Genomic DNA, 25,948 nt, shown 5'->3' with positions numbered 1-25,948 from the left:
CCCTGGGGGCAGGTGCTTGGGGCCACACCTCTTCTTTTTTTCTCCTGTAGCCATTCAGCTGTTCGTGCTCCAGCCATCCCGGGTGCAGCCGGAGGTGAGCAGCAGGGCAAGGTGGGTGCTGCGGTGGCCGCGTGGCCTCTTCTGACCCCTGTTTTCCCTGACAGAGCCAGAAGGGGACGCCGCTAACCACCCTGCTGAAGGACCCGTACATCCTCATCGCCGCAGGTGGGGCTCCCCCAGCACCCCTGGTTCTTCCCAGCCAGGCGGTGGGGGTGGGTGGTGAGGACCGGCGTTCATTTTGCTGCTGGAAACGTTGGGCTGTAGAAAAACATAAAAGGCACAAAGAGGTTACACGTCAGAAGAAATGGTTTTCTTCTGTCATTAATTTCTGACGCAGCCAAGCTCCTTTGTTGTTTTTCATCTGGGGCAAAGATGGCTGAGTCACAGAGATGCCTTCCGCAGAGGATTGTTTTGGGCCAAACTTGCTCACTGTGTTTGTGTCAGAGGCTGTCGTCGTTTGGCCTTGAACTTCTGGAATGGGTCCATGGCCTCCCTGCCGGTGCCTTAGGTGGGTGCTCTGATTCACCTTGGCATCTGTGAATAGAGACGGACAGCAGGGCCCCAGAGGGCCAAGGGGTGCCTCTCTTTCTGCAGAGGGCATCCTGCGCAGCGGCGGACACCTTTGGGTTCTTGGCCGAGATGGGCTCAAAGGACGCCCTGGGGTTCTGTGGCTCTTGGGGAGGATAATGGGCTGCATCCATCCAAGCAGCTGACCTCCCAAGACCACCCCAGGGACACAGGCCTGGAGCTGCCTCGTGAGGGACTAGCCTTACGCGGCCTGGGCCTGGACACAGTGGTCAGCAGTGGCCCTCGGCATCAGGCCGGAGAAGGCATCCATGCAGGGTGGCCTCAGGCCCGGTCAGGGTCCCCTCCAGGTAGGGGTAGGTGTGTCTAAGCGGCAGTCACAGACACTAGGGCTGGGGGGAGGCTGGGTGAAGTGAGGCACGCCCCGCCTGAGGACATTCAGATTCAGCCGCTTTCAGAACCCCAGGCTGCTTTTGTTAAGCTGTGCACTGCTGGGTTTGGTCCCGGCAAAGCATAAGAGGCCTTGGTCTAGACCTTGTCTGTCATGCCTGTTGACCAAAGGGTTATAAGCCTGGTGTGGTGACCTTCTCATGCAGGGGGACCTCGCTGTGCCCCCAGCAAGACACAGGGAACATTCCAGAGCTGAGATTCCCCTGGAGCCCTGGCTGTCCGAGCTGGGGGGTGAGGACGTGTGTGGTGAGAGATGGGGGCCCAGAGATGCGAGTCCCTGCACCTTGGGGCACACGTGTGGGCAGGCTGTGCTGCCTGGGCCCTCACTGTCTCACCCCTACCCACCCTTGGAGGTAATATAGAAATCGAGCTGGCACTCAGTGTCAGGCCGTCGGCAGGTCCGGGCAGCCTGGATGGTGGGGTGTGGGGTGGAGCTGGGGGGCAGGCGGTGTCTCGTTTGTACCGCTGGGGTTTAGTTTACGGAGGCGACTGAGTGACGAGATGACATGGAGAGATTAATACCACCAAAGGATGATTTTATTACTTATGTTTCTGGAGAAAAGGGGGCATGCCACGTCGCTCAGGGCCACATGGGGAGGCACCAGGTTTGGTCAGGAGGCAGAAAGGGGCGAGGGGAAGACCCAGGCCAGAACCTAGGCGTTTCCATGAGAAAGTGGAGTTTCCATGGGAAAGGTAGGGGAGGGTAAACAGTTTAGGATTGGCTAGTTTAAATAATTCCAGTCTGGGTGCTCTCCCCAGTTGCCTGGGTGGATTTAGGGCAGGAGATACTGGTGAGGTGGGTGAGAGTTAGATAAAGCAGGGGCTCAGAGTATGGGTTCCGGATCACAGGGGAGACGTGAACAACTCTGGTTGTTAGTTTGGCCCTGTAATTAACGTCAAATAGACAAATACAGAATTTAAGAAAACACGGAATAGGTGGGCGAGGGGAGTCCAGCCATTTCAGCATCATTTTTATGTTCTGTCTTTAAATGCTACAAAGAATGAAAAAATCTTTCATCGTATGTAAATACCTTAATTATGATCGCCCAATGTTCTTTGGATCAGGAGTCTAGCAAATTAGAGGTTCCACGGCGCACAGCACAGGAAGCTCTCAGAACAATGGGGACAGCAATGTGTGTTTTTCTCCAGGTGGTTCTATATTTACAAAGGGTTCTGGTTAACACAGTGATAAAGGATATTTGCATGGATACCCTATAGGTATAGCTGATTTAAAAAAAATCCCTCAACAGTATATTTGCACTGAATGCACTTGAATTTTGGGCAACCAAGGGCATCATTAGAAATATCTGTGTTTGTTATACAGTGAAACATAGACGTAGGAGCCTCAGGTTGCCTGAGTCTGTGTATGGTCAGCCTGAGCTGCTGAGTAGACTCAAGCAAGTTACTTCATTAATAAACTGGAGCTCCATTTCTTCATTAATAAATTGGGAAGGTTAAACCTAGTGATCACTAAGCCTCCCTCCACTTCCACACTTTATGACTCTGGGATTCTAGTTGTTTTAAGTAATAATAATAATTTAAAAAGCAACACTCCCCACTATCCCTTTGACCTGTTATTTGTCTTTTTCTTACAAAAGTAGACGTTCTGGGTATCTGAGCTGATTGTTCTGGCTGTGGGCACATGGGATTTAACTGTGTTTGGAAATGGTAGGGGACACTTGAGACCCAAAACATTAGGACACTAACCTTCTTCCTCCCTCTAAGGGTCCATCTGCTTTGCAAACATGGGGATTGCCATGCTGGAGCCAGCCCTGCCCATCTGGATGATGGAGACCATGTGTTCCCACAAGTGGCAGCTGGGTAAGACTGGGCCGCGAGTTTCTGGTTCTAGAGTTTTTGTCCCCAGGTTGGGTCTCATTACTGTAGTCCTGCTGAGCCGCCGGTAGCAGGATGGTAAAGTGATTGTTTCTGTTTGTCACTTAATGGGGTCAGTGCTTAGGTTAGCAATGAGCTTTGGGGTTTGTTTTGGCTCCAGTTTTTGTATCATCCCTGATAGGGGCATAATTAATAACAAGGCATCAGACCTGGGCAGAAATGAGAGATGAAAAATACATTCAGCATTTCCTCACACTTCTGAACTGGACAAGTTCTATTAAATATATGTGGACAGTGATAAAATTTATGGGAAAGAGAACAACAAACATAGTTTTATTTTTTTTTAATTGAAGTATAGTTGATTTACATTGTTGTGTTAGTTTCTGGTGTACAGCAAAGTGATTCAGTTATACATACATATATGTATTCTTTTTCATATTCTTCTCCATTGTGGTTTATTACAGGATATTGAATATAGTTCCCTGTGCTATACAGTAGGACCTTGTTGTTTATCTATTTTATATATAGTAGTTTGTATCTGCTAATCCCAAACTCCTAATTTATCCCTCCCCCCACCTTCCCTGTTTGGTAACCATAAGTTTATCTTCTATGGGTGTGAGTCTGTTTCCTAAATAAGTTCATTTGTGTCATATTTTAGATTCTACATATAAGTGGTATCATATGCTATTTGTTTTTCTCTGTCTGACTTACTTCACTTAGTATGATAATCTCTAGGTCCATCTGTGTTGCTGCAAATGGCATTATTTCATTCTTTTTAATGGCTGAGTAGTATTCCATTGTGTATATGTACCACATCTTCTTTATCCATTACAAACTTTGTTTTTAAGAGGATGAATTTTTGAAAGTATTTTTTATTTAGAAAGTAATTCATGCTTTAAAAAAATCAAAGTACAGGGACTGAGGAAGTAAAAATTGTAAAAATCTCATATTCATCTTTCCCCCTCTCCCAGCCCAGTCCTCTGTGACATTCATTGTTAATAGTTCTGTGTGTCTTTTTCTCGATTGTTCTGCATTGATCACCATCTTTGTGAAATGCCTGAAAACCCAACCCGTGTGGAATCTTGCCATTTACACACTGTGTGACCTCTTGTTTTTCTATGTTTCTGTGTCAGAATGGGTAGATTTACTTTTCACAATTAATTAAATTTTAATTTTTTGTCAAAGTTACACATGTACACAATTTTTAAGTTAAATATGTTATAAAAATCATAATGAAAAAACAGCAGTCTTTGCCCCATGCCTCCTCATCTCCAAATCTCTTCCTCAGATTTGATCACCTTCAACTCTTTTAGTTGTTTCTTCCGCTAATTTCCTTTATGTCTCTAAATAATGTGTACACTCCTATTTTTTGATTTTCCAACTTCTGACATTGTCCACCAGCTTCCTAATACAGTAGATGAGGATTTAATGCCATTATTGCTTTACCTGAAAATATCAACCAACCAACTCACATGTTTTCTCACCTTCTGTTCTCCTAAAACAATTGTATTACAGGTTTTGATTAGATTGGCATTCAGTATTGACATTATTGTGAATATGTAAATATTATTCAAAGACGAGCTCTGTAGGGTTCTGTGATTATTTCCTTTCTTTTTTACAAACTTCTTGTTTTTCCTGGAGTTAGTAATTGTGGTGTCTTCCTATTTTCTTAGTTTTCTGTGTAGCATTTATGAATATATCCCTCAAACTCTTTTGCAGAGATGAAAGACCCTCTATAAATATGGACAAGTACATCCACAGACCTAACCTTTCTGTGTTTTTGCTTGTCTGTGGACATCTGTCCCAATCACTCTGACTTCCTGTTCCAGTCTAGAGTTGTTCCCTGGGCCATCCAGAGATTTTCCTCTTCTAATATCTGGGCATCTTCTTTGCCTCTCTTCTGTTTCCTGTATCCTCCTCTCCTGTATTCCTCTCTTTTGGTTTACTTTCTCATTATGCTGGAACCCGTCCTCCAGCAGCTTCCTGAGGGGGGTGCACAGCAGGTAAAGTTCTCTGGGATCCTGCTTATCAGCAGCATCTTTATCCTTACCTCAACTTCATCCTGAGTTTGGTGGACTTAGTCTGTTGGGTATATAATTCTTGGTTGGAAATCCTTTTCCTTCTGAGTCTTGAGGCCAGGGTTGCTGTTGCCTTCTGGCATATGCAGGGTTGCTGTTGAGGAGGCCAGTGTCCTCATTCCCCATCTTCTGTAGGAGCTCGAAGGATCTTCTCTTCGTCTCTAGGTGATGAGCATCCACGATGCTGATTTGCAGGGAGTCCTTTCCTCCACTGTGCTGGGCACTTGCTTGGTCAGCCTCTTCATTTGGGAAATCCCTTCTTTCAGTTCTGGGAAACCTTTTTGTATTATTTCTTTAATCCCTCCCTGCTCTTCCATTTTCTTTCTTCTCTTTTCTGGTACTCAGGTTGGTTGGATGTTGGGACCTCTATGTTTTATACTTTTAATTTCTTATTTTGCCTTCCCTTATTTCCATTGATTTCTTCATCCTCCTCCTCTAAACTCTATTGAACTTTTACAATTGGTGTCATCGTATCACACTTTTGAAGAGCCCTTTCACATTTACCCTAAGTGGTTTTGTGTACGTGTGGGGTGGTGGAGGGATGTTGAAATGATACCCTTTACCATTCAGTAGGAAGACTTCTTTTCACCTCCCATTTCAGCCTCTTGTGACATCCCTGGTCTCCATGCTGCCTGGGGTCCCTGAACCTTTTCAGTTCAGTTTCTCTAAAGAAACCCTCTCCTGCTAGGTGAACCACTGAGGGCTGGGGGGGTCCAACTGCTCTCTTTCTGGTTGACAGCCTCCGCCCTCAGCCTTATGTTCACAGTACCTGGAGCCTTCAGTCCCTTAATTTTCTGGGTTCTGAGGCACAAAGGTCTTGCTGCTTCTGCCCGCTCTGTGAGCAGGTGGACGGTTCCAGTGCTCTCTGCTGTGTCCATCTCTGCTCTCCCTCTCCTTTTTCCTCCCTCTTGTTGCTTTTTCCCCTTTCATTTTGCCTCTCCTTGGGCAGAGAGGGGGAGGGTCTATAGTTTTCTTTTATTCCTTTACTAAAATTTAAATGGAATTTCGAGTGGGAATAGAGAAAAACTCGTAGCTTCAGTCTGCCCTGTTTAACTGGAAACCCATCATTCCTTCCGCTCTGATTGCCTTTTATTCCATGTTAAGGTTATACCATACATTTTCAACCCGTCCTTATTGCTGGACATCTAGGTTCATTCCAGTTTTGCCATCAGAAACCATACTGCAGTGAAATATCCTTTCCACGTATTCCTGCTCATGTTTGGAAGTACATATATCTGTAGGGCAAATTCTTAAACTTAAACTGGCATTTTGATATTTGGTAGCATTGCACTAACACGGGTATTATCAATTTTTTCCAATCGAGTGTGTGAGAAAGGGGGTCTCATTTTGATTTATTTTTACAAATTCTTTGTGAGTGAAATTGAGCACCTTTTCATATGTTTATTATCCATATCTATTCCCTTTACTGTGAACTTCTTATTAATATCCTTTACCCATTTTTTCTATTGAGCTCTGTCCTTTTTTAAAAATTGATTTTAAGTGTTCTTTGTATGTTATTAATCCTTTATCAGATGTTTTGCAAATATTGCCCTTTGTTGTGTGTCTTTTGACTTTATAGGTGGAATCTTATTTTATTTTATTTTAAATTAAAAAAAGTTTTTACCACTCGGAACATTTAAAATGCTCTGAGTCAGATTTAGCAAGCTTCCCCTTTACATCATTGTCATTTCAAGTCAGGCTCAGGAAGGCCTTTCCCTTGCCAAGATTATTTTTTCACTATGTTTTCCTCCAGTAAATTTGTGATTTATTTTTTACATTAAACTCTTGGATTTACACGGAATTCATTTTGCTATAAGGTGTGTGATAGGGATCTGGTGTTACTGTTTTCTTTATGGCTCGCCAGCCCTATAGCCAGGGACCCTAGGAGTCCATCTGGTATTTCCCATGTCTGTCATGCTGGAAATGACCGTGTGTTCTTGGGTCTGTTTCTGGATTTCTCTCTTGTGTTCCATTTGTCTGCTTGTATTCCTGTGTCAATACCCTCCTATTTAATTAGCTTGAGAATATTGCTTAGTACCTGGAAGGCTAGTCCCTGCACACACACATTTCTTTAAGAATTTAACAATTGTCCTTCCTAGAGGTTTATCTTCTTTTCATAGTTCTTTCACCTTACACACTGACATCTTCAGATGGAGACTCTCAGTTCTGAATAAGCCCACTTGTTAGTGCCCCCAACCTTCCTCAGGTGAACTTGCATTCCCTTTGCGGAGGCGTCCTGGCAGATGCTGCCTCCTGGTTTGGGCTGGTCCCTGATCTTCCGGCCTCACTCCAATTGGCCTGGCCTGGGCACTAGTCCTTTTGGGTTCTGCATTGAATTTCTGTGTTCGTTCATTAAAAAACCCCCAAAAATCCTTCATTAAAAAGCCCCAAATGGTTGGAGGTCGGGCCAGATGTGGAAGGACTGCTAAAGGGTGTGAGGTTTCTTTCTGGGGTGATGAAAGCGTCCTGGAGTTAAATCGTGGTGATGGTTGCACAGCCCTGTGAATATACTAAAAACCAGTGAACCGTGCACTTTAAAACGGTGAATTGTATGGTTCGTGGATTATGCCGCAAAACCAAACCAAACCAGGCCCCCAACAACGAATCATTCAGTGAAGGAGGAAAGATTCTGGGAGGTAAACTAAGGCTAGTTCTTAGCAGGAATTTCGCTCTGGACTTCCTGGCCATGGAGAGAACAGAGGAAACCCAAAGGCTCTCAAAGGTTCTAAGGAGAGCTCACCACTTTGCAGGAGGGGTGGACGTTTTCTGTCCTCGAGTTAGCGAATAGCAGCTTTGCAAAAGATGAGGAGACATTCTTCGTGTCTCGGTGCTGGTACCGGCGGATGACACCCTGGGAGCTGTTTGTCTCGGGCTCTTTCCCGCTGGGCCTGTGCTGATCAGCGTCTTCAGGTCTCCACAGGAGGCTCCCTGTGTCGGTGGCGCGTGGCTGTGAGTGGAGCTCCCATGTTGGCTTTGCACGTGCTCCTGGGCAGAGATGCTTTCCTGGTGTTTCTGTTTTCTCCACTTAACTGACTTATCACCCTAATTGAACGCGTCCTGGCCATGTGCAGGGCTCTTCAGCTGCTTTGCCCTATTCTTCTCCAGACACAGCCCGAGGCTTTCTGTAGAAAGTCTTTCACGTCAGTCAGGGACCCAGGCCATCCGGGTTAGATAGCAGGCCGCAGGCTGCCTAGATTTCATCAGGAGGTCCTCTTGTGGGGCTTATCACCCCGGCCAGATGTTCCCCCGACCCTGTACCTTTCCACCAGTGAGATGGCTCCTTCCTTGTCTCAGAGCTAGACTTGGGTTTCCTTAAGAGAATCAGATTTCTGTTCCCGTTTGCAGTGTCATCTCCAGTGAGGGGAAGCTCTCCTCTTAGGTGGGCCTCGCCACCTCGCGGCCCCCTCTCCTGAGCCCCTCAGGCCCCTCCGAGCCTGGGTGAGAAGGCCCCTGGGTGGGCCTGTCCCCGAGGCGAGGACCCAGCTCTAGGAGGTGGCACAGGACTTCCCCGGAGGCCCGGGCAGCTCATCCCCTCCCTGTGTGAGCTCTCTCCAGCCCAGTGTGGAAATGGAAGCCGTTCTACCTTTTGCTTCTCTGATTGTTTCTGGAGAAAGACCGTAAGATTTGAAGTCAAAGCAAAACAATCTTAGGAGCTGCGTAGGGGACGCATGATTGTTCTTGTTGAACGCAGTGTTTTGGGCCATCATTTTGGGGGAGGTAAAGACGCAGCCCATCCCTGCTCCAGGGGGCTCCCTTGCAAGCCCGTCCCTCAAACTCCTTGTGCTGCCACTTGGGCGTGGCCCTGGCTTTGGGTTGGTGGAGAGAGAATCATCATGGCATCTCTTTACCTCAGTCCTGGGTCAGATGACCTCTCCCTGACACCCTGAGGCTTAGGGAATCAAAAAGTTGATGTTCATGGTGAGGGCTATGACCCCAAAAGGGAAGCACAGGCTCTGAGGAGCAGGCCCCAGACAAGGGTGGAAACAGACTTTTTCTTCTGGTTCTTTAACGAGGTGTGGTGGTGCAGTGTGGGATGGAGGGAAGGACACTGGCCTGCTGGTGGGGGACCATACTGCTCCCAGCCAGCTGTGACCCCAGGCATGTCCCGTGCCAGCCTAGCTGGGTGGCAAAGACAAGATGATGGCCAGCCTCCTGTGGTTCTGGGATGTGATGACTTTAACCTTCCGAGCCTCCCTCTGGGGAGTCCAGATGGGACCCCTGCCCCATTCTGGTTCCTAGCTGAGTCCTTGGGGACGACAGGGATGGGTCACCCGGAGCTCGGAAGAAGCCCAAGGCCTCATTCTCATGGTCACTTTGGGGCTGCGTGTCCAGGATCAGCTCTCTGGACTTTGTGATGGTCCAGGCCTCTCCCTTGAGTGCAGGTCAAGCCTGTGGTCAAGGCCAGACTTTCCATAAAGGCACTAGGGGCAGGTGGGTGGTCCCTCTTGGTTAAACTTTCTTGTATGAGCGGAGGCGAGGGAGCAGGCACCGGCACCCCAGGGGAAGAGAAGGGGCTCGCGCATGGTCCAGCCCCAGTCAACACTTTTCATGCGGCTGGGGAAAGGCCTAGAGAGAAGTCTCGCTGTGTTTGCCGGTGATAACAAATTTGGGAGGGATAAAGATGTCCAATTAGTCGCAGATTCAAAAAAATCTCCACAGGCACAAATGAAGGCCTGAGAGGAACCTGCGGGGATCCTCTGGTGAGAGTGTGAAGCCCTGCCCAAGGCTGGAAAGCACCCCAGGAAGGCGAGGTCGGGGGCCTGGAGGAAGCGCAGGTCTGTGCGCGGCAAGCCGGGTGAGCGCATGCGCCGCTGGGGCTCCAGAGACTCGTCGCTGTGCGGCTGCCCCAGAGGGGCGTGGCTGAGGGGCGTGGCCGAGGGGCCAGACCTCCGGAGAGGCTCGTAGGATTCCTTCAGCCCTTCTATTTTTCCTCAGATGCTAGTGGTCCTGTGCTGTGTGTCCGTCGTGGGCTGGGGCAGTTCTGGGAACCAGGTTTCGAGGTCGAGAATGTGAACGTGTACAGAGGGGCCGCCGTAGGCGCCCTGCCTCTGGGGAACAACCCAGAGCCTGAGGCCGTGTTTCGTCGCGAAAGCTGAGCGGCGGGAGGGTTGCCTCTCACTCTCCCCACGCGCTGGCGGCGGGGCTGGGGGAGGGGGTTGAAGCCAGCTTCTCTTGGCTCTGGAATGTGAACCAGGGCCGGCGGGTGGAGGTGGTGGGAGGCTTGGGGCTTGGTGTTAGGATGCGGCCCTGTAGGAGGAGGCGCCCCTGAAGCGCCGTCTGGAGGAGTCGTGGGCTCCCGGCCCCAGGTTTCCCAGCAGAGCTGGATGGCCCCCTCCTGGGACCCCGTTCCTCCCCGAGGCACACTGAGGTTTCTTTGAGTTCCGAGAGGCAGGTTCTGTGGTTTGTGTGCGGGGGTGGAGGTCCTGGCGAGGCAGACGATGCTGAGGCTGTGTCAGAACAGGAAAAGGGAATTTGGAACCTGGGGTCCGAAGAGTGCAGGGCCCCGTCCGCAGCTTGGAAGTCAAGAAAGGAGGACTCTCGGCTCCCGACCACACCCTGTCTGTCACCCCATGGAGTAAGCCCGTGCTGGACCAACGGGGGTGCCTTCAAGGGACGGCCTTGGGTACTTCCAGCTCTGTGAAGTGAACGTCCTCACGCAGGGTCTTTCCTCTAAATGGTCAGCGTGTTCTGGGCGCCTCCCGTGTGCCACCGTGGAGTTGGGCTGCGGGGAGACCCATGAAGTGGTCCCTGCCCGCAGGCGCTTACTGCAGTTTGGGGAAGGTCAGCAGGCTGGGGTGAGTGGTGAGTGAGGTGGGGTTTGTATGGAGTGACAGGGCACAGGGATCAGGCTGGGAGGGCTGGTGCCACAGCCCTTATTGCACACGTTGCCGTGTGATCTTCAGAGCCTCCCCGTGAGGTGTGTGCAGTAGGAGCTGTCACCGTCTCTTGGGCTCTAAGAGGTTCAAGTGACCCACTTAATTAAGCCTTGGGTGGTAAGTTTCTAGCTGAAATGAACACCTTGTTTCATGCCTCCTAATCCCATGCTTTGGGCTTGAGAATGGTGAAGTGGGTGTTTGCTGTCTGAGAGTACAGTTGACCCTTGAACAACTCGGGGGTTAGAGGCGCAGACCCTCTGCACGGATCAAAACCCTCTGTAACTTATAGTCGGCCCTCCGTGTCTGTGGTTCCTCTGTAGCTGCTGTTCACGTCTGTGGATTCAACCAACCATGGGGCATGTAATACTGTAGTGTTTACTATTGAAAAAAAATCTGTGTACAAATGAACCTGTGCAGTTCAAACTCATGTTGTTCAAGGGTCAACTGTATCTGCTGTCCATGGAAAATAACATATGCTGGCTTCTGAGTCACATGTGTGAGCTCAGCACCCCACTCGCTTCAGAAAGATGTAGCTTGTCTGGGGCTTCCCCTGAGCTGGTCTGCATCCCTGCTTTGAAGCTTTGGCTTCAGAGATGGTTTCCATGCTTCACTCTGGGAGTCAGGAGTCACCAGCAAGCCATTCTGGCCACAAAAAATGACCACGGAGACATTTACTTATTTATTTTTCTGGCATGGAAAGATGTTCATGAAGGTTATTGAGAAAAGCAGGATGTAGAACCATAGGTATAATCCCATATTTTTTTGAAAGCAAAAAGCCTAAATCCTGTGTACACACATTTATTTATGTATGTAAAACTTACCAGGGAAAACTGTGGTGATTATATGAGTGAAGGGGTGTGGGATAATTTTAATGTTTTTTTGCCCTCATCTTAATGTTCCTCGATTTTGTCAATGCCCATGTCTTTCTCCTGTCGTACAAATCATGAACGGGGGGTGGGGAACAGAAGCAGATGCCCATTGCTCACTGCCCATGCCGGGAGCTGTCGGTGTCGTCTCCGGGTAAAGCTCGCCACCAGGCAGAGGTGGAGGCGAGATGAAGCTGATGATAGAGGGAGGAATCTCATTTCTGGAGCGTCTCGGCAGCTTTGGGCGGCCGGATAAGTGGCGTGGGGCCCAGACGGGCTGTGGCAGCAGCCGGATATTAGCTGCTTGGGTGCAGGCCCCAGGGCTTCATTTCATCAGCTCTAATCACCAGCGTGGTGTCTCACAGTGATTAGTTTTTCTCACATGTGACTGATATCAGTACTGATAAGGTGTCCTTTTCATACATTTGCAGGCGTTGCTTTCTTACCAGCTAGTATTTCTTATCTCCTTGGAACCAATATTTTTGGGATCCTTGCGCACAAGATGGGGAGGTAAGATGAAATGAGACAACACTCACTCTGCTATAATAATGTAGTTCTTTAAAAAAAAATTCCAAGTGTTTCTGCCTTCACGATTACAACTTACTCTTTTGATTTCCATTGAAAACTTGGATGGGGGAGGAAATCATGTATTGATGGTGCTTTTTTGTTTTTTGACAGGTGGCTTTGTGCTCTTCTAGGAATGATAATTGTCGGAATCAGCATTTTATGTGTGAGTGAAAGATGACATTTGGCAAGTGGAAATAATCTGTGAATGAAACTTTTGCTTTGGGCAAAAATCACCAAGAAATATTTTATAGCAGTTTGAAGTTTGTTGACATTGAGTTTTATTACATCTTCCATTTTCTTCTCATCATTTTTTATCATCTTAAAAATTTTGGACAAGACTCTCCAAAGGGTTTATTTTCACTTCATGTTGGTTGGAAATTATTTAGAATGTTTTATTACATAGTTTTTATTTCACTTTGTAGCCCGCTCCCCAACATCTTAAACATTGGCGTGTCTTAAACACTTTAGGGCAGCTAGCCAGAAACAATAGCAAGATGTTTTTCTAGAATAAAACATCTTCTACTAAAGGCCAGTATCTATCCCAAATGAGACCTTATGGATCTTTTCAAAAATGGTGTATGGACGAGGCTGAACTTTCACATATGGCAGTGAACTAGCTTTTCGTGGTGGTCACAAAACCCATTTCAACTCCGACTATTAAAGATTTGGAGGGTCTACTTCTGCCCAGACCTCATCCTGCTTCTCCTCCTACTTCCTCCAGGAGGGAACACGCATAACAGGCCAAAGAAAGCATATCTTTAAGACTTTCCAAGATGATTTAGAGTTGGATAGCATGTTATTTTATTTATTTAATTTTAATAAATTTATTTATTGTATTTTATTTATTTTTGGCTGTGTTGGGTCTTCGTTGCTGCGCACGGGCTTTCTCTAGTTGTGGCGAGTGGGAACTACTCTTCATTGCGGTGCTCGGGCATCTCATTGCGGTGGCTTCTCTTGTGATGGAGCACGGGCTCTAGGCGCATGGGCTTCGGTAGTTGTGGCATGCGGGCTCAGTAGTTGTGGCTTGCGGGCTCTAGAGCGCAGGGTCAGTAGTTGTGGTGCACGGGCTTAGTTGTTTTGTGGCATGTGGGATGTTCCCGGACCAGGACTCGAACCCCTGTCTCCTGCATTGGCAGGCAGATACTTAACCACGGTGCTGCCAGGGAAGCCCCAGCATGTTATTTTAGCATAACATTTATTTCCTCTTACAGATTCCTCTTGCAAAAAACATTTATGGACTCATAGCTCCCAACTTTGGAGTTGGTTTTGCAATTGGTAAGTCACACGAGTCTTTTACCTAAATTTAAAACTTTGTTTTCCCATTACTAAGACAGAGTTCCTCTTACTTGGGCAGACTATAGCTACTCAATCTAAAATATCTAGAACTTTGACAGGAGGCTGTGGGCAGCTTAGCTCATGTACGGCTTGTAGATCGTCCATAGAAAGGTACCGGCTTCCATGTACTAGTCATTTATTTCCTGAAAACCGGTCTTATAAAAAGCCTGCTATTTACAGAAGCAAAGCGACACTCCACTGCTGAGCTTGGGCAAACAGGAGAACTGCTTCCTCAGAATCCATTTGTTTGGGCTCATATCTGTGCACAGACCTTCTCATATGAGGCTGGGGGACAAAGAGACTTCACATGTTATGTTTTGTATAAGGTTTGGTACAGAAAAGGTAGACTGATGTATTGATGACCAGCTGTACTGCAGGAATTTTCACAGGCAAAGAGGTTGAGTCTTTGCAGTAATGTGAGGAACAGTAAGTAATATGTTAGGGAAAAACCTTGTTAATATTTTGGATAAATAGCATATGCTTGTTTCTCATTTATAATATACACATTGATCATGATAAAAAGAAAGGTAAATCTGTCACAGGGTAAAGGCAGGAGTTGACTCTTTGGTACAGTAGAAAGGGTGGAGCCTTTGTGGACCCCTTAGACCAGGTTAGGTTCTCCTAGCTTGTATGTATACGTATACGTAACCTCTCACAGTGCCTTTATAGCCTCAATCACAGTTGTAATTTTTTTTTTTTTTTTTTATTATAAATTTATTTATTTATTATTTTTGGCTGTGTTGCGTCTTCGTTTCTGTGCGAGGGCTTTCTCCAGTTGCGGTGAGCGGGGGCCACTCTTCATCGCGGTGCGCGGGCCTCTCTTGTTGCGGAGCACAGGCTCCAGACGCGCAGGCTCAGTAATTGTGGCTCACGGGCCCAGTTGCTCTGCGGCATGTGGGATCTTCCCAGACCAGGGCTCGAACCCGTGTCCCCTGCTTTGGCAGGCAGATTCTCAACCACTGCGCCACCAGGGAAGCCCCACAGTCGTAATTTATTTTCCAACTCTTTGTTCGTTTTGTTCTCCCCTGTGTCCCAGCAACTTGCACATGTTAGGTGATCAGCAAATACTAGTTGAATGAAAGAAGTGTCCCTTACCCTCCTGCCCCTGGTGGGTGTTCGGGTACGGGGTCTATCGTTTGAACGCCCTGCTGGGCGTGTTCACAGCCATCACCTCATTCAGCCAGTCATTGTCATCTCCCTTTTATCCATGGGGAGACTGATGTTCATAGAGAGAAGGCATGACAGCGCTCACCCAGCCAGGGATTTGGACCCAGAACTCTGAATATATGTGTTTTTTCTTTATGCTTCCTGTCCCCGACTATTCAAGAGACCAGAGATTCTAATACAGGTCTTGGAGGTGGTGGTGGCGGTTTTGGTTTTTTAGCCAAGTAAATGAGCAAAACTCTTTCAATTTTAATTTCCTGAGTAGGGCAGGATGATCCCTCAGACTCCTTCCTGTTCTGGTTCCTTCTGATTCTCCCTAATACTTTCCAACTTTAACTCTCATAATCTAAGTGTGAGGCCACAGTGTGGATGCGGAGGGAGCTGGGGGAGGGAGCTGAGTGAGGCATGTAGGTTTGCCCACTCTTTGAGGGCAAAGGACGAGTGGACCAGAAAATAGTGAATCAGGAAAACACCCACAGGAAGCAGGCTTGGGGTCCACACAACCAGTAACCAGCATCCCTCTGGATCTGAAGAACGGCAGGTGAGTCACCAGAGGACTGGGTGCTGTCCACCAGACAGTGGAGGACAAGGTGAGGCAAGGTGGAGAACAGCAAATGGTGGTCTGGGTTCCAGTCTCAGCCTCAAGCACCTTCAATCTGTCTTCAGCCAAAGGTATGTTGTAGGGAGTTTGCCTCAAGACTTGCAGGTAGCAGTGAGAAATCTTGGCAGGGTCGTGAGTTTAGGACACAGTCCCTGACATTCAGTTCATTATTGGTTTCCATCAGTTTTCTATAGACTGTGTTCCCTGATTGTCCACAGGCATGGTGGATTCGTCAATGATGCCCATCATGGGCTACCTGGTTGACCTGCGGCACGTGTCCGTCTATGGGAGTGTGTATGCCATTGCCGATGTAGCATTTTGTATGGGATATGCTATAGGTAAGGACATTGGCTTTCAAAACAACCTTTTTTCTCAGTGCATGATTGATAATGCCTACTGAAAATTATTTAAACCTTTGCATCTTTCTGCCTATAAGACATTTAGAGAGAGCTTTATCTAATTCTCTGTTTCCTGAAAGGTCCTTCCGCTGGTGGGGCTATCGCAAAGGCAATTGGATTTCCATGGCTCATGACAATTATTGGAATAATTGATATTCTTTTTGCTCCTCTCTGCTTTTTTCTCCGAAGTCCACCTGCCAAAGAAGAAAAAATGGTAAGCAAATTTTAGGATGCAATGAAGTATTTCTTGATAATTTTATCATCTCCTGGATAGTGTCTTATGGCTTAGTTCTAAAATATATTTCTGCTCCTTTTGAACAGAACTCCCCAAATGTAAATGGTAAGAGTTCCTTTTTAGTTTATACCACATAGGGCAGCTACTTGTTTTACTGTATCAAGCATTATGTTTATATATTTGAAGAATGAAACTATTTTTGTACATAGATTAGCAGTCAATATAGCTCTTTTCATCAACCAAATATAAACAGGGATTGTTCAATTTAATTTTCTAAGGTTCTTGAAAATCTTGAAGATAACGTTTTTGCCTCTTGTGCTTACTTCTAAGATCAGCCAGTTTTGGTCCTGTTTGCTTTTCTCCTAACCCTTACAGCTTTCAGTAATAGTGTCTTAGTCCTTACTGCATAAGATTCTGGAGATGGTTTTAATGTAGGTAACAGACGCTTATGGAAAAATATTGTTTATGCACCTTTGGGCACATGTTAGCACGTATGTATAACGTTTAAGTTCATAATTTCATGACCAGAATCATAGCTATAGGCAAGATGTAGTATTGAGTGTTAAGTGTTCCTCTTCTGAATAAATTCATACTTATTGATTCTAATTTGAATTTTGAAATGCATTGGTCATTTTACCCTTTCTGATAAGCATTCATACCTGGTTTGGTGCTGCTGCTGATTTTTTTTAAACATCAAATGGTGATAGACACTCGTCTAGTTGAAAGATGAGGGCCTTAGGTTAAAGATGAATGAGAGAAACAAGGCTGGGGGAGATGGTATTTGGCGTTTAGGAATGGGTGTGAGGTTCCCTTGTTGCTGTTCTCTAGGGAGTACGTCAGAAGTTCTGTCTGATGTTTGACCTGAAATGGGTTTTAAGGCTTTGGCATTTCTTGACTGCCCTTTTATATGATTATCCCTAAAGAGTGGATTTAAAGAGAGACACAGACCCTGAAGTTAGGTTGTGTGCAGTCTTTGTTTTGGGCACTTTTTGTATTTATTAATATGTGCAGTATATTTAAAACATATGTCCAGCACTGAGCACTGGTCTTGTGCCCTTTACTCTATAGGATTGAAGTAGGTGATTTTGAATTACTCACGAGCCATTTGACTCTTCCTCTTTGCCTATGCTTGCCAGCTCCGAACAGCCACAGCCATAGCACTATGTCACATCTCTCTCGGGGCACTTCCTGTTTTCCAGCCTGGTTGTCTAAGTTGCCTGTCTACCTTTGTTTGTCCGACCCCAGCACAGTACCTTGGCCCCAATCAGGGTCAGAAAATTCTCTGTGCAACCACAGAAAACAATACTTGTCCTGTTGCCACCGTATCAATCTGATTAAGGCTGAATGAAGATTACTCCCAACCCTATTTGACCAAAAAAAAAAAAAAAAATCACCTACAAATGCTCCTGTCATCCAGGAGACTGTTTAAGACTCAGGAGACAGCGCAGGGCCAGCATGGGCAGCCCTGGAGCCGAGCTGTCTGTCCCACGGGAAGACGATAGCCTCGACCTCACAGAGTGGTTGTGAGGATTAAATGAAAGAATACTAGTGGAATGCGACCCTGGAGTCTGCACACAGTAAATGCTCAATAAGTTGTCACGCGTTCCCATCTCACCCCACTCTCCTTTCTTGCTCTCACCTAACCCTGACTTACTCTGTCAGCCCAGCAGTACCCCAGTTTCCTCCCTCTCTTCCTCTCTGAGATGAGAGCCTCCTTTTACTCTCAGAGCCCAGGGCTGCCCAGTGGGCTTCCCTCGCCGAGCAGCAGACGTTAGTGGCTGTTGTGTTATCCGTTCGTTGGCAGCAGCGTGAGGGCTTATCTGAGGTCTTGGAGGAAGTGGATGAGGTCAGGGGATCGGGGGGTGGGGGTGAGCTTGTCCTGCCAGCTCCCACTCTGGGGTCCCTATGTGATGGGCGGAAGTCAGGCCTCAGTGCCTCTTCCCACATTTAAACTAAGGCTTTAGTTCATTTAAAAAGAAAAGTGCTGAAGGAAGTGGAAGAGACAATTCTGAAAGGCAAAGCAATAAGAATGACAGGCTTCCAGAAGCCACTTCCACTGTAAAATGTCAAAATCCTTAATAAGTGCCTGGCAAGATGAATCATTAAAAACTTGAGAGAATGCGCATCTGCCTGCCCATAATTGATGCCCATAATTGAATGCATCGTGTCAGACGCCATTTGACTGGCATAATGGCAGCACGCGAAGGTGGCAGCCAATAGCTGCCACCTACTCACTGTGCAGGCAGAGCAGGAAGGAACCAGGTGGAAACCAATAGCGCCGGATGATGAGGGGAGCGAGGGCAGGAAGCAGTGAGTGCCGTGGAGGAGGGACGATCGATTACTGCCCACTTGAGAAAATCCAACACAGACAAGTGCTGGCATTCAGGATCAGCAGTTACCAAACACAGGGGACGTGAGAGCCAGAGAAGGTATACAAACCTTAGCAAATCATTCTTTCATTAGGAAGCATTCTGATTAAGTGGTGTTTGGGCTTCAGCTAGAAATAGAAAATTCGAGTGCTGTTTTATGGACCCTAAGTCATCCAGTCATGAAGCAGTTTGCGAGCACTTGAGTTTTTCTTCCATTTGGTTTATTGGATTTCTGCTTTTTTTTCTTTTTTTAAATAATCAGTGTTATCAATACAGGCAGAGAAAAAAGCCTGTTACTCCAGTTCCTCTGCAAGTATAAGAAACACCAACTCTGTCATTTAGGAAACTGTGTTCCAGTTATAAGACAATTGCTTACAGCCTCTAACTGTCAGAATACCCAGTGAGGAGGAAAGCTGTGTTCTGGAATGGAGTTTTATTTTTTCAGGTTGAATTATTTTTAAAGATAGGGCACATTTCTTAGGTCTTACTCTTGAAGTTTCTAATTGTTGCCCAGACAGGAAAGTAGGTGGTTTGAGGACTGCAGCTTTCTTTCACTGGGTGACCCTGATGCAAAACCATCACTTTTTTTTTTTTTTTTTAAAGATGTGGTAAATAAATCTTTTCTAGCACATAGGCCTGGTATCTGTCAAAGTCTTGAAGCCTGGAACTCTTACATTTTAATGCTTTTACTTTTTCACTGTCCCAGCTTTGTATTTGTGTTATTTTTACACTTCACTTGGTCCAGCATGTTTTTACCAGTTTGGAAATCCTGCCTCTCCTGTGTCTGATATGAAACCAGGCATTTGGTAGGACCAGGGCTCAACTCTCAGGAACCAGGCGTTGCCCTGAGTTCAGATGAAAATGCCCTCCCCTTTTTTTTTTTACTTTTTCTTCAGTCCTCAGTCAAACACACCTTTTTCCACGCAGCAGTGCATGGAGCACTGCTCTGATTACCAGGCTGCTCCCCGGGCCACTCTGCACACGTCCCCCGCGCACTTGACTTACCCACTTGATCTTGTTCATGCCCCTCTTTTCGTGGCACTTTTGGACTATTAGATGCCATCTGGCTTAATCATGTACAACTTAAAAAAAAACAACAACTATGGCACAATAAATCTTTCAAAAGAGGTTCAGAAGCCAGTAAGCTAGGTTTTAAAAGCTACAGATGATCTTTTAAGAAAGAAAACTTCTTAACCTGATATAGGTAGTGTCAACAAATGCAGTTTGGTTAATTGATAAATTCTATTTAAGTCTATATGATGCCAAATAACTGGTCTGACTGAACTTCTTCCCTTGCAATGCAGTTTTTTAATTGAGTCTGTATTAACGTACCCAGTGCTAGGTTCCAGAGGTCCTTAAGTCTACATGTACCTACCGTGAGGTATAATGGTGGACAACCAAGGGATAGAAGGCAATTGTGATAAGGTAGAATGATGGCCATCCTTTCCAAGCCTGCCTCGCCACCCGTGGGCCTGGGGTCAAGGCCCCTGCCTGGCATTCGGGGCCCTGCAGTCTGGCCCCGGTTGGGCTTTCCCGTGAACGTCTCCCTGTGCCTCATCATCAGATCGGGGGTGGGGGTGGGGTTGGCGGGGAGGCAGGCTGTTTTACTTAATGTCTCGTTTGGTAAATAACCTCTGCCGTGCTCGTTCCCAACTCCCTCGCTGTGAAAATCCTTTCCATCATTCAAGCTTCAAGTCCACCCCTATCGCTTCCACATTGCTTTCCCTGAGCACTTAACCCACAGTGAGCGCTCCGCCTGCAAACCCTATGGAACCTGTCACTCGTGTGCAGTGAGGTACCTAAGTTGCTGGTAGAGGACCTTAAGGGCACTGACACACATCTGGTAGGTGCCCAGTAAGCTGTTGTCAGCCATGTGACCCTACTGTGCCCTAGAAAATGCCACATAAGTCGGGCGGTGTTTCTCGCAGCACGTTTCTCACCCTCATGTGAGGGTAGGGACGGGGGATTTCATTTTTAACCTGCCCCCTCAAGTGATTCTTGGGCACATTTCTTTGAGGATCACCAATCTAGAGAGGCAAGACATCGAGCTCTTTGGTGGCTAGACCTTTTGTGTTACGAGCACACACCCACGTGGGGAGAATGGTCCTGGTATACAGTGTCTGTTGCCTCAATTACTTATTTTTAGAAATTGAGCTCTGTATGAAGTCCGTGTATCAATTCACTTGGCAAGAAGCATAATGAAAAAAATAGAGTTAAATTTGCAGCTGACAATTTGAGCTGGCAGCCTAACTTAGAGGGTCCTGGAAGTCCTTATCTTAACATGCCACACAGCAGATCATTTTAGCATTTCTTGGGAAATGATAAATGGGTTAAGCACTTGAGTGGAGACATAGCAGCTTATCACATCTGTGGGGCAAGAACTGGGAGGAGTAGCTAACAAGCGCCAAGATAGGTTGCAATAGGCCAACAGAAGATAAATTTTAATCCAGATAAGTGCTGCCATTTAGATTTTCAAACTGCACAGAAAGGCACTGGAGGGAATAGTGTACATGGAGGAAAACTCTGAAAGACGTTCTTTTTTTTTTTTTTTTTTTAAAGGTATAAGTACTTTTTTTTTTTTTTAAAGGAACTCCTTTATTTATTTATTTATTTTTGGCTGTATTGGGTCTTCGTTTCTGTGCGAGGGCTTTCTCTAGTTGTGGCAAGTGGGGGCCACTCTTCATCGCGGTGCGCGGGCCTCTCACTATCGCGGCCTCTCTTGTTGCAGAGCACAGGCTCCAGACGCGCAGGCTCAGTAATTGTGGCTCACGGGCCTAGTTGCTCCGCGGCATGTGGGATCTTCCCAGACCAGGGCTCGAACCCGTGTCCCCTGCATTGGCAGGTTCTCAACCACTGCGCCACCAGGGAAGCCCCTGAAAGACATTCTTGATGAGAGAATTCATTTCAGTTGCACCTGATGTCGTGCTCTACACTCCTGCTGTCCTGTGGGGCATCGCCAGAGCAGACTTTGGCATAGGCTGCCTGGGCTCGTATCTGCCCCATTTGGCTGTACATCCCTTGGTCAAGTTCTTTAACCTTTGTGCCTACACGGAGGGTTATCAAACTACCACATAGGTTATTGTGAAGTTGAAGTATTGCATTGAAAATGCTTAGCACAGTCCTGGCGTGATAAACCCCAGCTGTGCACTCAGACTACGTGCTTGGTCTGTACACTTTCGTGAAGAATGATGACTGCAGTGCTTATCAACTGAGGATGTTTATCAGTTGAGGATCAGTTGACCTTTAAAAAAGTTTTCAGTAACAATAAGGGAGTGCATGAGATTTTTATGTACATGAGAGGAATGTATTTTTTAAAATACACTTGAGCAAGAGGCCAGCCAGGATTTGGGGAGAGGTCCTCCTGAAATGCCATTTTTAAAAAGATAAGGGCCCTGTGACGTTTAGTCTAGGGAAATCTAAGGGGCCATGGCCGTGGTCTTAAAATATTGTAAGGGCAGGCTGTGAAGACGGCTGGAGTCAGAACTTGATCCACAAATAGAAACATGGAGACAGGTTTAGTCCAGCCTCAGGGATGTTTCTAACACGAGAGCTTGCCTCATTAAGGAGGGAGGACCTCCTTATTAAGTGTCGCCACTGTGAAGGTGCATTGGGTGACCTCCAGGATCCCCCCACCCTAATTCAAAGATTCTAAGTATAACCTAAACCTAACCTGCATATCCCTTTTTTCATAGCTTACAGCTTCCTCCAAATCGACTTATGGCTCCTGGCAGGTATAATGGGAATACTGCAGACTGCTGCTGCTGCTTCCTATTGCCTGGAATTTTCAGTTTAGAACTCCAGGTCTTCTAGGGAAGGCACCTGGCAGTTGCACCAAATTACTGGTTGGTTGATAGTGGGTGGTACTATATGTAGTTTTCAAACTGCTAATCCTTAGAAACAGGGTAAGACTATCTTCTCTTTATGAAACAGTAAGTTAATATATCTGCACTTTGCTCTCTTTTAGGCTATCCTCATGGATCACAACTGCCCCATTAAAACAAAAATGTATACTCAGAATAATATCCAGTCGTATCCGATAGGTGAGGATGAAGAATCTGAAAGTGACTGAGACCCTCAAAAGTCATCCAAGTATCTAATTGTATAAAACAGTGTTTCCAGTAAAATGACTCATCCAGAACTGTCTTAGTGATACCACTCATCCCTGGTGAAAGAGTAAAACAACCAAAGGTTTTCTTTTCCATGGTTATGATCGATTGCCAACAGCCTTATAAAGAAAAAGCAGCTTTTCTAGGGGTTTGTATAAATAGTGTTGAAAACTTTATTTTATGTATTTGATTTTATTAAATATTATACAATATATTTTGACGAAATAGTGTAAATCTATAAATATTTGAATCCAAATCAAATATAATTTTTTAACTTACATTCACGAACACCTGGGCAAAAAAGTCTTATATATTTTCTGAATATTGGTAATGAGTGTTTAAAGCACGCATTATCTCCGAGACACTTCCAATAATGAGGAACTAGAAGGAAGTCTGAAAAACAGAATCAAGTAAGACGGCATATATTATATAGTGACACTGAATGTTGAGTTACTGAACTTGTAATTACAGTTGACCTTGAACAACACAGGGTTTGGGGTGCCGACAACCCATGCAGTCGAAAACCTGCATACAACTTTACAGTCAGCCCTTCGTATCCATGGTTTCACATCTCTGGATTCAATCAACCACAGACCATGTAGTACTGCAGCCTGTATTTATTGAAAAAATTCTGCATATAAGTGGACCTGTGCAGTTCAAACCGTGTTGTTCAAGGGTCAACTGTACTGTCAATATATTCATGAGTTAAAAGCTAGTTATCTCAGATGCAGAAGACAAGAACTTGAGCCAGTCGTCTTTCGGATTTATCCATGAATCTCAGCGGGCATTAGTTTTCTATGTAATCACCTACCTGGAAACAGATGGTTGTGAATTATATGTTTACATGTCATGTGGTTGGCAGCAAACATTAAAGCCAATAAGGGTAAAATAGTAAATGTTCTGAAAGCAGAGAAAAGCACCCAAACGTATAAACAACTAGAAGCTTTCCTTTTCAGATATATACTTGTCTTACCGGATGACAGAAAATTGAGGATAGATATACCTTATACTGTCAGGGTTGTTTAAGCATGATGAGATATATCAACACCTAGCTCAGGTTTTAGAAAAGAAATTTAAAAGGCTAACAGCTGCTGTGATGTGAAAAAATCGGACTATAATTATCTTTGACCTGGAAGTCATCCAAGTGTTTTCTAGGGATCTACTAATTTTGAGTTGTTTGAAACTATTATTTTTTAGACTTCTGAAAGTTGTTCACATCAATGTGAAAACAAATTTTACATGAAGATGAAGAAGGAATGAAATTGTCTTCAATCGTGTTAGGAAAACAGGTAAAAATAATAGGGTGGTCAGGGCACACCCCCTTTCACAGGCAGGAAAAAACCCAAACATCTAAAAATGTCTATGTAACACTGTATCACCTAGTGCTGTGTGATGTAGTTTTTCTAAGCATGACGACGTTGATGTGCCTTTTCGATGTGATAGCAAGTACCGTGTTAGTGAACATTGTTAGTTTACATCGAGTTTTGTATGAGATATGAAGATAGTGTGGAATGTCTCAAATAACACTTGTTCATTCTGTAGTTCTGTAATCGTAAACAAAAACTACTTAATGTCAGTTCTTTGTTAAGCTAAAATTGTGCTCCTGTTAACTTGGAAGGACCCCTCAACCTTATAATTCTCTAAGAAAGTAGCTAATACTTCCCATTTTCTTTATGAAGCTTTTTTTGTGGGGCTTTGATCTGAAGTCTGGTTTTCAAGTGCATGTGTTGGAAGCAAACAAGTGTCCTACTCGTGTATTTGCGTTGGGCGACTTACACAAGGACTCTTCTTTGCTGGAGGCACTTCTATGGCCAAAGTAAAAAGGCAGGATTGTTCTCTACTTCTGTAGGGGAGAGCCTTAAAAAAGAATGTGCTGCAAATCAATTCTCTTGCGGGGTTTGTGGTTCTCCTCACTCCCAATACCATGTACCTTATCCCTCTTTTCTTTTTGCCTGCAAGGCTTCAGTCTCTTCAAGAATGACTGGCAGCCATGTCTGCTGGTGATCCCTAGCGATCATATAAAAGATATATATTTTTCAGAACTGTTTTGAGAGCAAAAGGTGTCAGTTGTATCTGAAGGAGAAAAAAATTGTAAGGTCTTTTATATGACTAGTATTCTGGGGTTGGCAAGACTATGAAAAGAGCAGCTTTTTTTTTTTTTTTTTAATGTGTGTATCAGAACAAAGAACACACAGCTCTCTGAACATTTATTTTTTGAGCAGAGGTGGTTTTTATGTTTGTACCTGGCAAAGCAGATACAAAAAGCTTAATGAGGTAGTGATGAATATTCAATTCTTTCTTTTGACTGCTAAGTGTATCCACCTACGTCATGTTTTAGCTAGTTTACTTAATAAATCTTCTGAACACTACTGTGCCTGTTGTATTCCTTTGTTAACCAGATATTATCATTGGAATAAAATATGTAAGAAGGTATTGTTTTAACTGTGGGTATTCAATTAAAAACTATTCTTCTTTGCTTGCAGGCATCAGGTAAAATCCACTCCAGACTAGTTTGAACCATACTTTTTGGCTTTGCAAAATTTGTTTTAAATTGAAGTATGTAACTAGCCACATGGTGTCAGTGTGGAACCAACCAGTAAGTTATCCTTGCATCTCTAAAGTTATATTGTTTTCCTCATTGCTACGAACAAATAACTATATCTGATGAAAATAACTATGATATGCAGCCACTTGACACAGTAGGTCCACGGCCCCTGGAAGTTCCATAAGACTTAGGGTGCACATGTGTGCACCTTTCAGGGGTGAGAATCCATGGTTTTAAACAGATCTTAAAATGGATCCATGGCTTAAAAAGGCTTAAGGGAACCTCCCCCAACCCTGTTTTTAAAGGAAAGCTGTTATCTCTCAATTTAGAAATAAACTCATTTTAAAACTAAAGTGATTTTAAATTTATTCACTTTTAGGGGACTTAAGATTTTATTATCTTACTAGTAGTAAGAGCCAAATACCTTCAAACTGCCTTTCAAAAAATTCAAAAATACTTAAATTTAGAATTGACAGTACCCTCAAATTTTTAGCATGTGTTTTCTCCTCTCAAATTCACAAAATGTCCACATAGTATTTTAACTAGTTCTGATACTGAAGAATGTAAGGTTTGATATTAAGAAATGTAGCATATGAATTGATTCTAAATGCTAAAATATTGCTCAGCTTGACTGTCTAACCTAATAATTCATCTAAATACCAATGTAGCAAATACACTTTAGTCCAATTACTACTAGATAGCAGAGGCAAATCCATAAATCTGATTATTTCACAGCATTAAAAAAATAGTAAAACCAAAATTTAACGCTTTTAGACAATTTTCAGAATAGCAATTTTGTTTAGCAAAAGCGGACTTTGTTAAGCTTATCTTCATGGCCCAATTATACCAGGCAATAATTCCATAGAGATGCAGCAGTCACCTTTTTCAGATGACATCAAATGAAGATATTCTTGTTTTCTGTGGTAGTTTTTATTTA

General features: G+C 45.0%; 1 protein-coding gene across 2 annotated transcripts in view; it reads left to right on the top strand.

Moving 5' to 3' along the window:
• The window catches only part of SLC18A2 (solute carrier family 18 member A2), a 36,752-nt gene extending 11,896 nt beyond the window's left edge, over positions 1 to 24,856 (top strand). The window contains exons 8-17 of one of the 2 annotated variants that reach the window (XM_059899131.1): positions 51 to 94; positions 165 to 225; positions 2,761 to 2,856; positions 12,123 to 12,201; positions 12,370 to 12,421; positions 13,470 to 13,533; positions 15,577 to 15,696; positions 15,837 to 15,970; positions 22,325 to 22,400; positions 23,664 to 24,856. In XM_059899131.1, the coding sequence (XP_059755114.1) occupies positions 51 to 94; positions 165 to 225; positions 2,761 to 2,856; positions 12,123 to 12,201; positions 12,370 to 12,421; positions 13,470 to 13,533; positions 15,577 to 15,696; positions 15,837 to 15,970; positions 22,325 to 22,400; positions 23,664 to 23,671 (734 nt within the window). In that variant the 3' untranslated portion in view covers positions 23,672 to 24,856. Of the gene's footprint in view, positions 1 to 50; positions 95 to 164; positions 226 to 2,760; positions 2,857 to 12,122; positions 12,202 to 12,369; positions 12,422 to 13,469; positions 13,534 to 15,576; positions 15,697 to 15,836; positions 15,971 to 22,324; positions 22,605 to 23,663 lie in introns of those variants that run through there. The other variant, XM_059899130.1, reaches the window with a different exon arrangement.
• The last annotated feature ends 1,092 nt before the right edge of the window (positions 24,857 to 25,948 follow it).

The sequence above is a fragment of the Balaenoptera ricei genome, chromosome 16 (genome assembly GCF_028023285.1).
Source record: "Balaenoptera ricei isolate mBalRic1 chromosome 16, mBalRic1.hap2, whole genome shotgun sequence".
Taxonomy (NCBI): Eukaryota; Metazoa; Chordata; class Mammalia; order Artiodactyla; family Balaenopteridae; genus Balaenoptera; species Balaenoptera ricei.
This window is presented reverse-complemented; position numbering and strand designations above follow the sequence as displayed.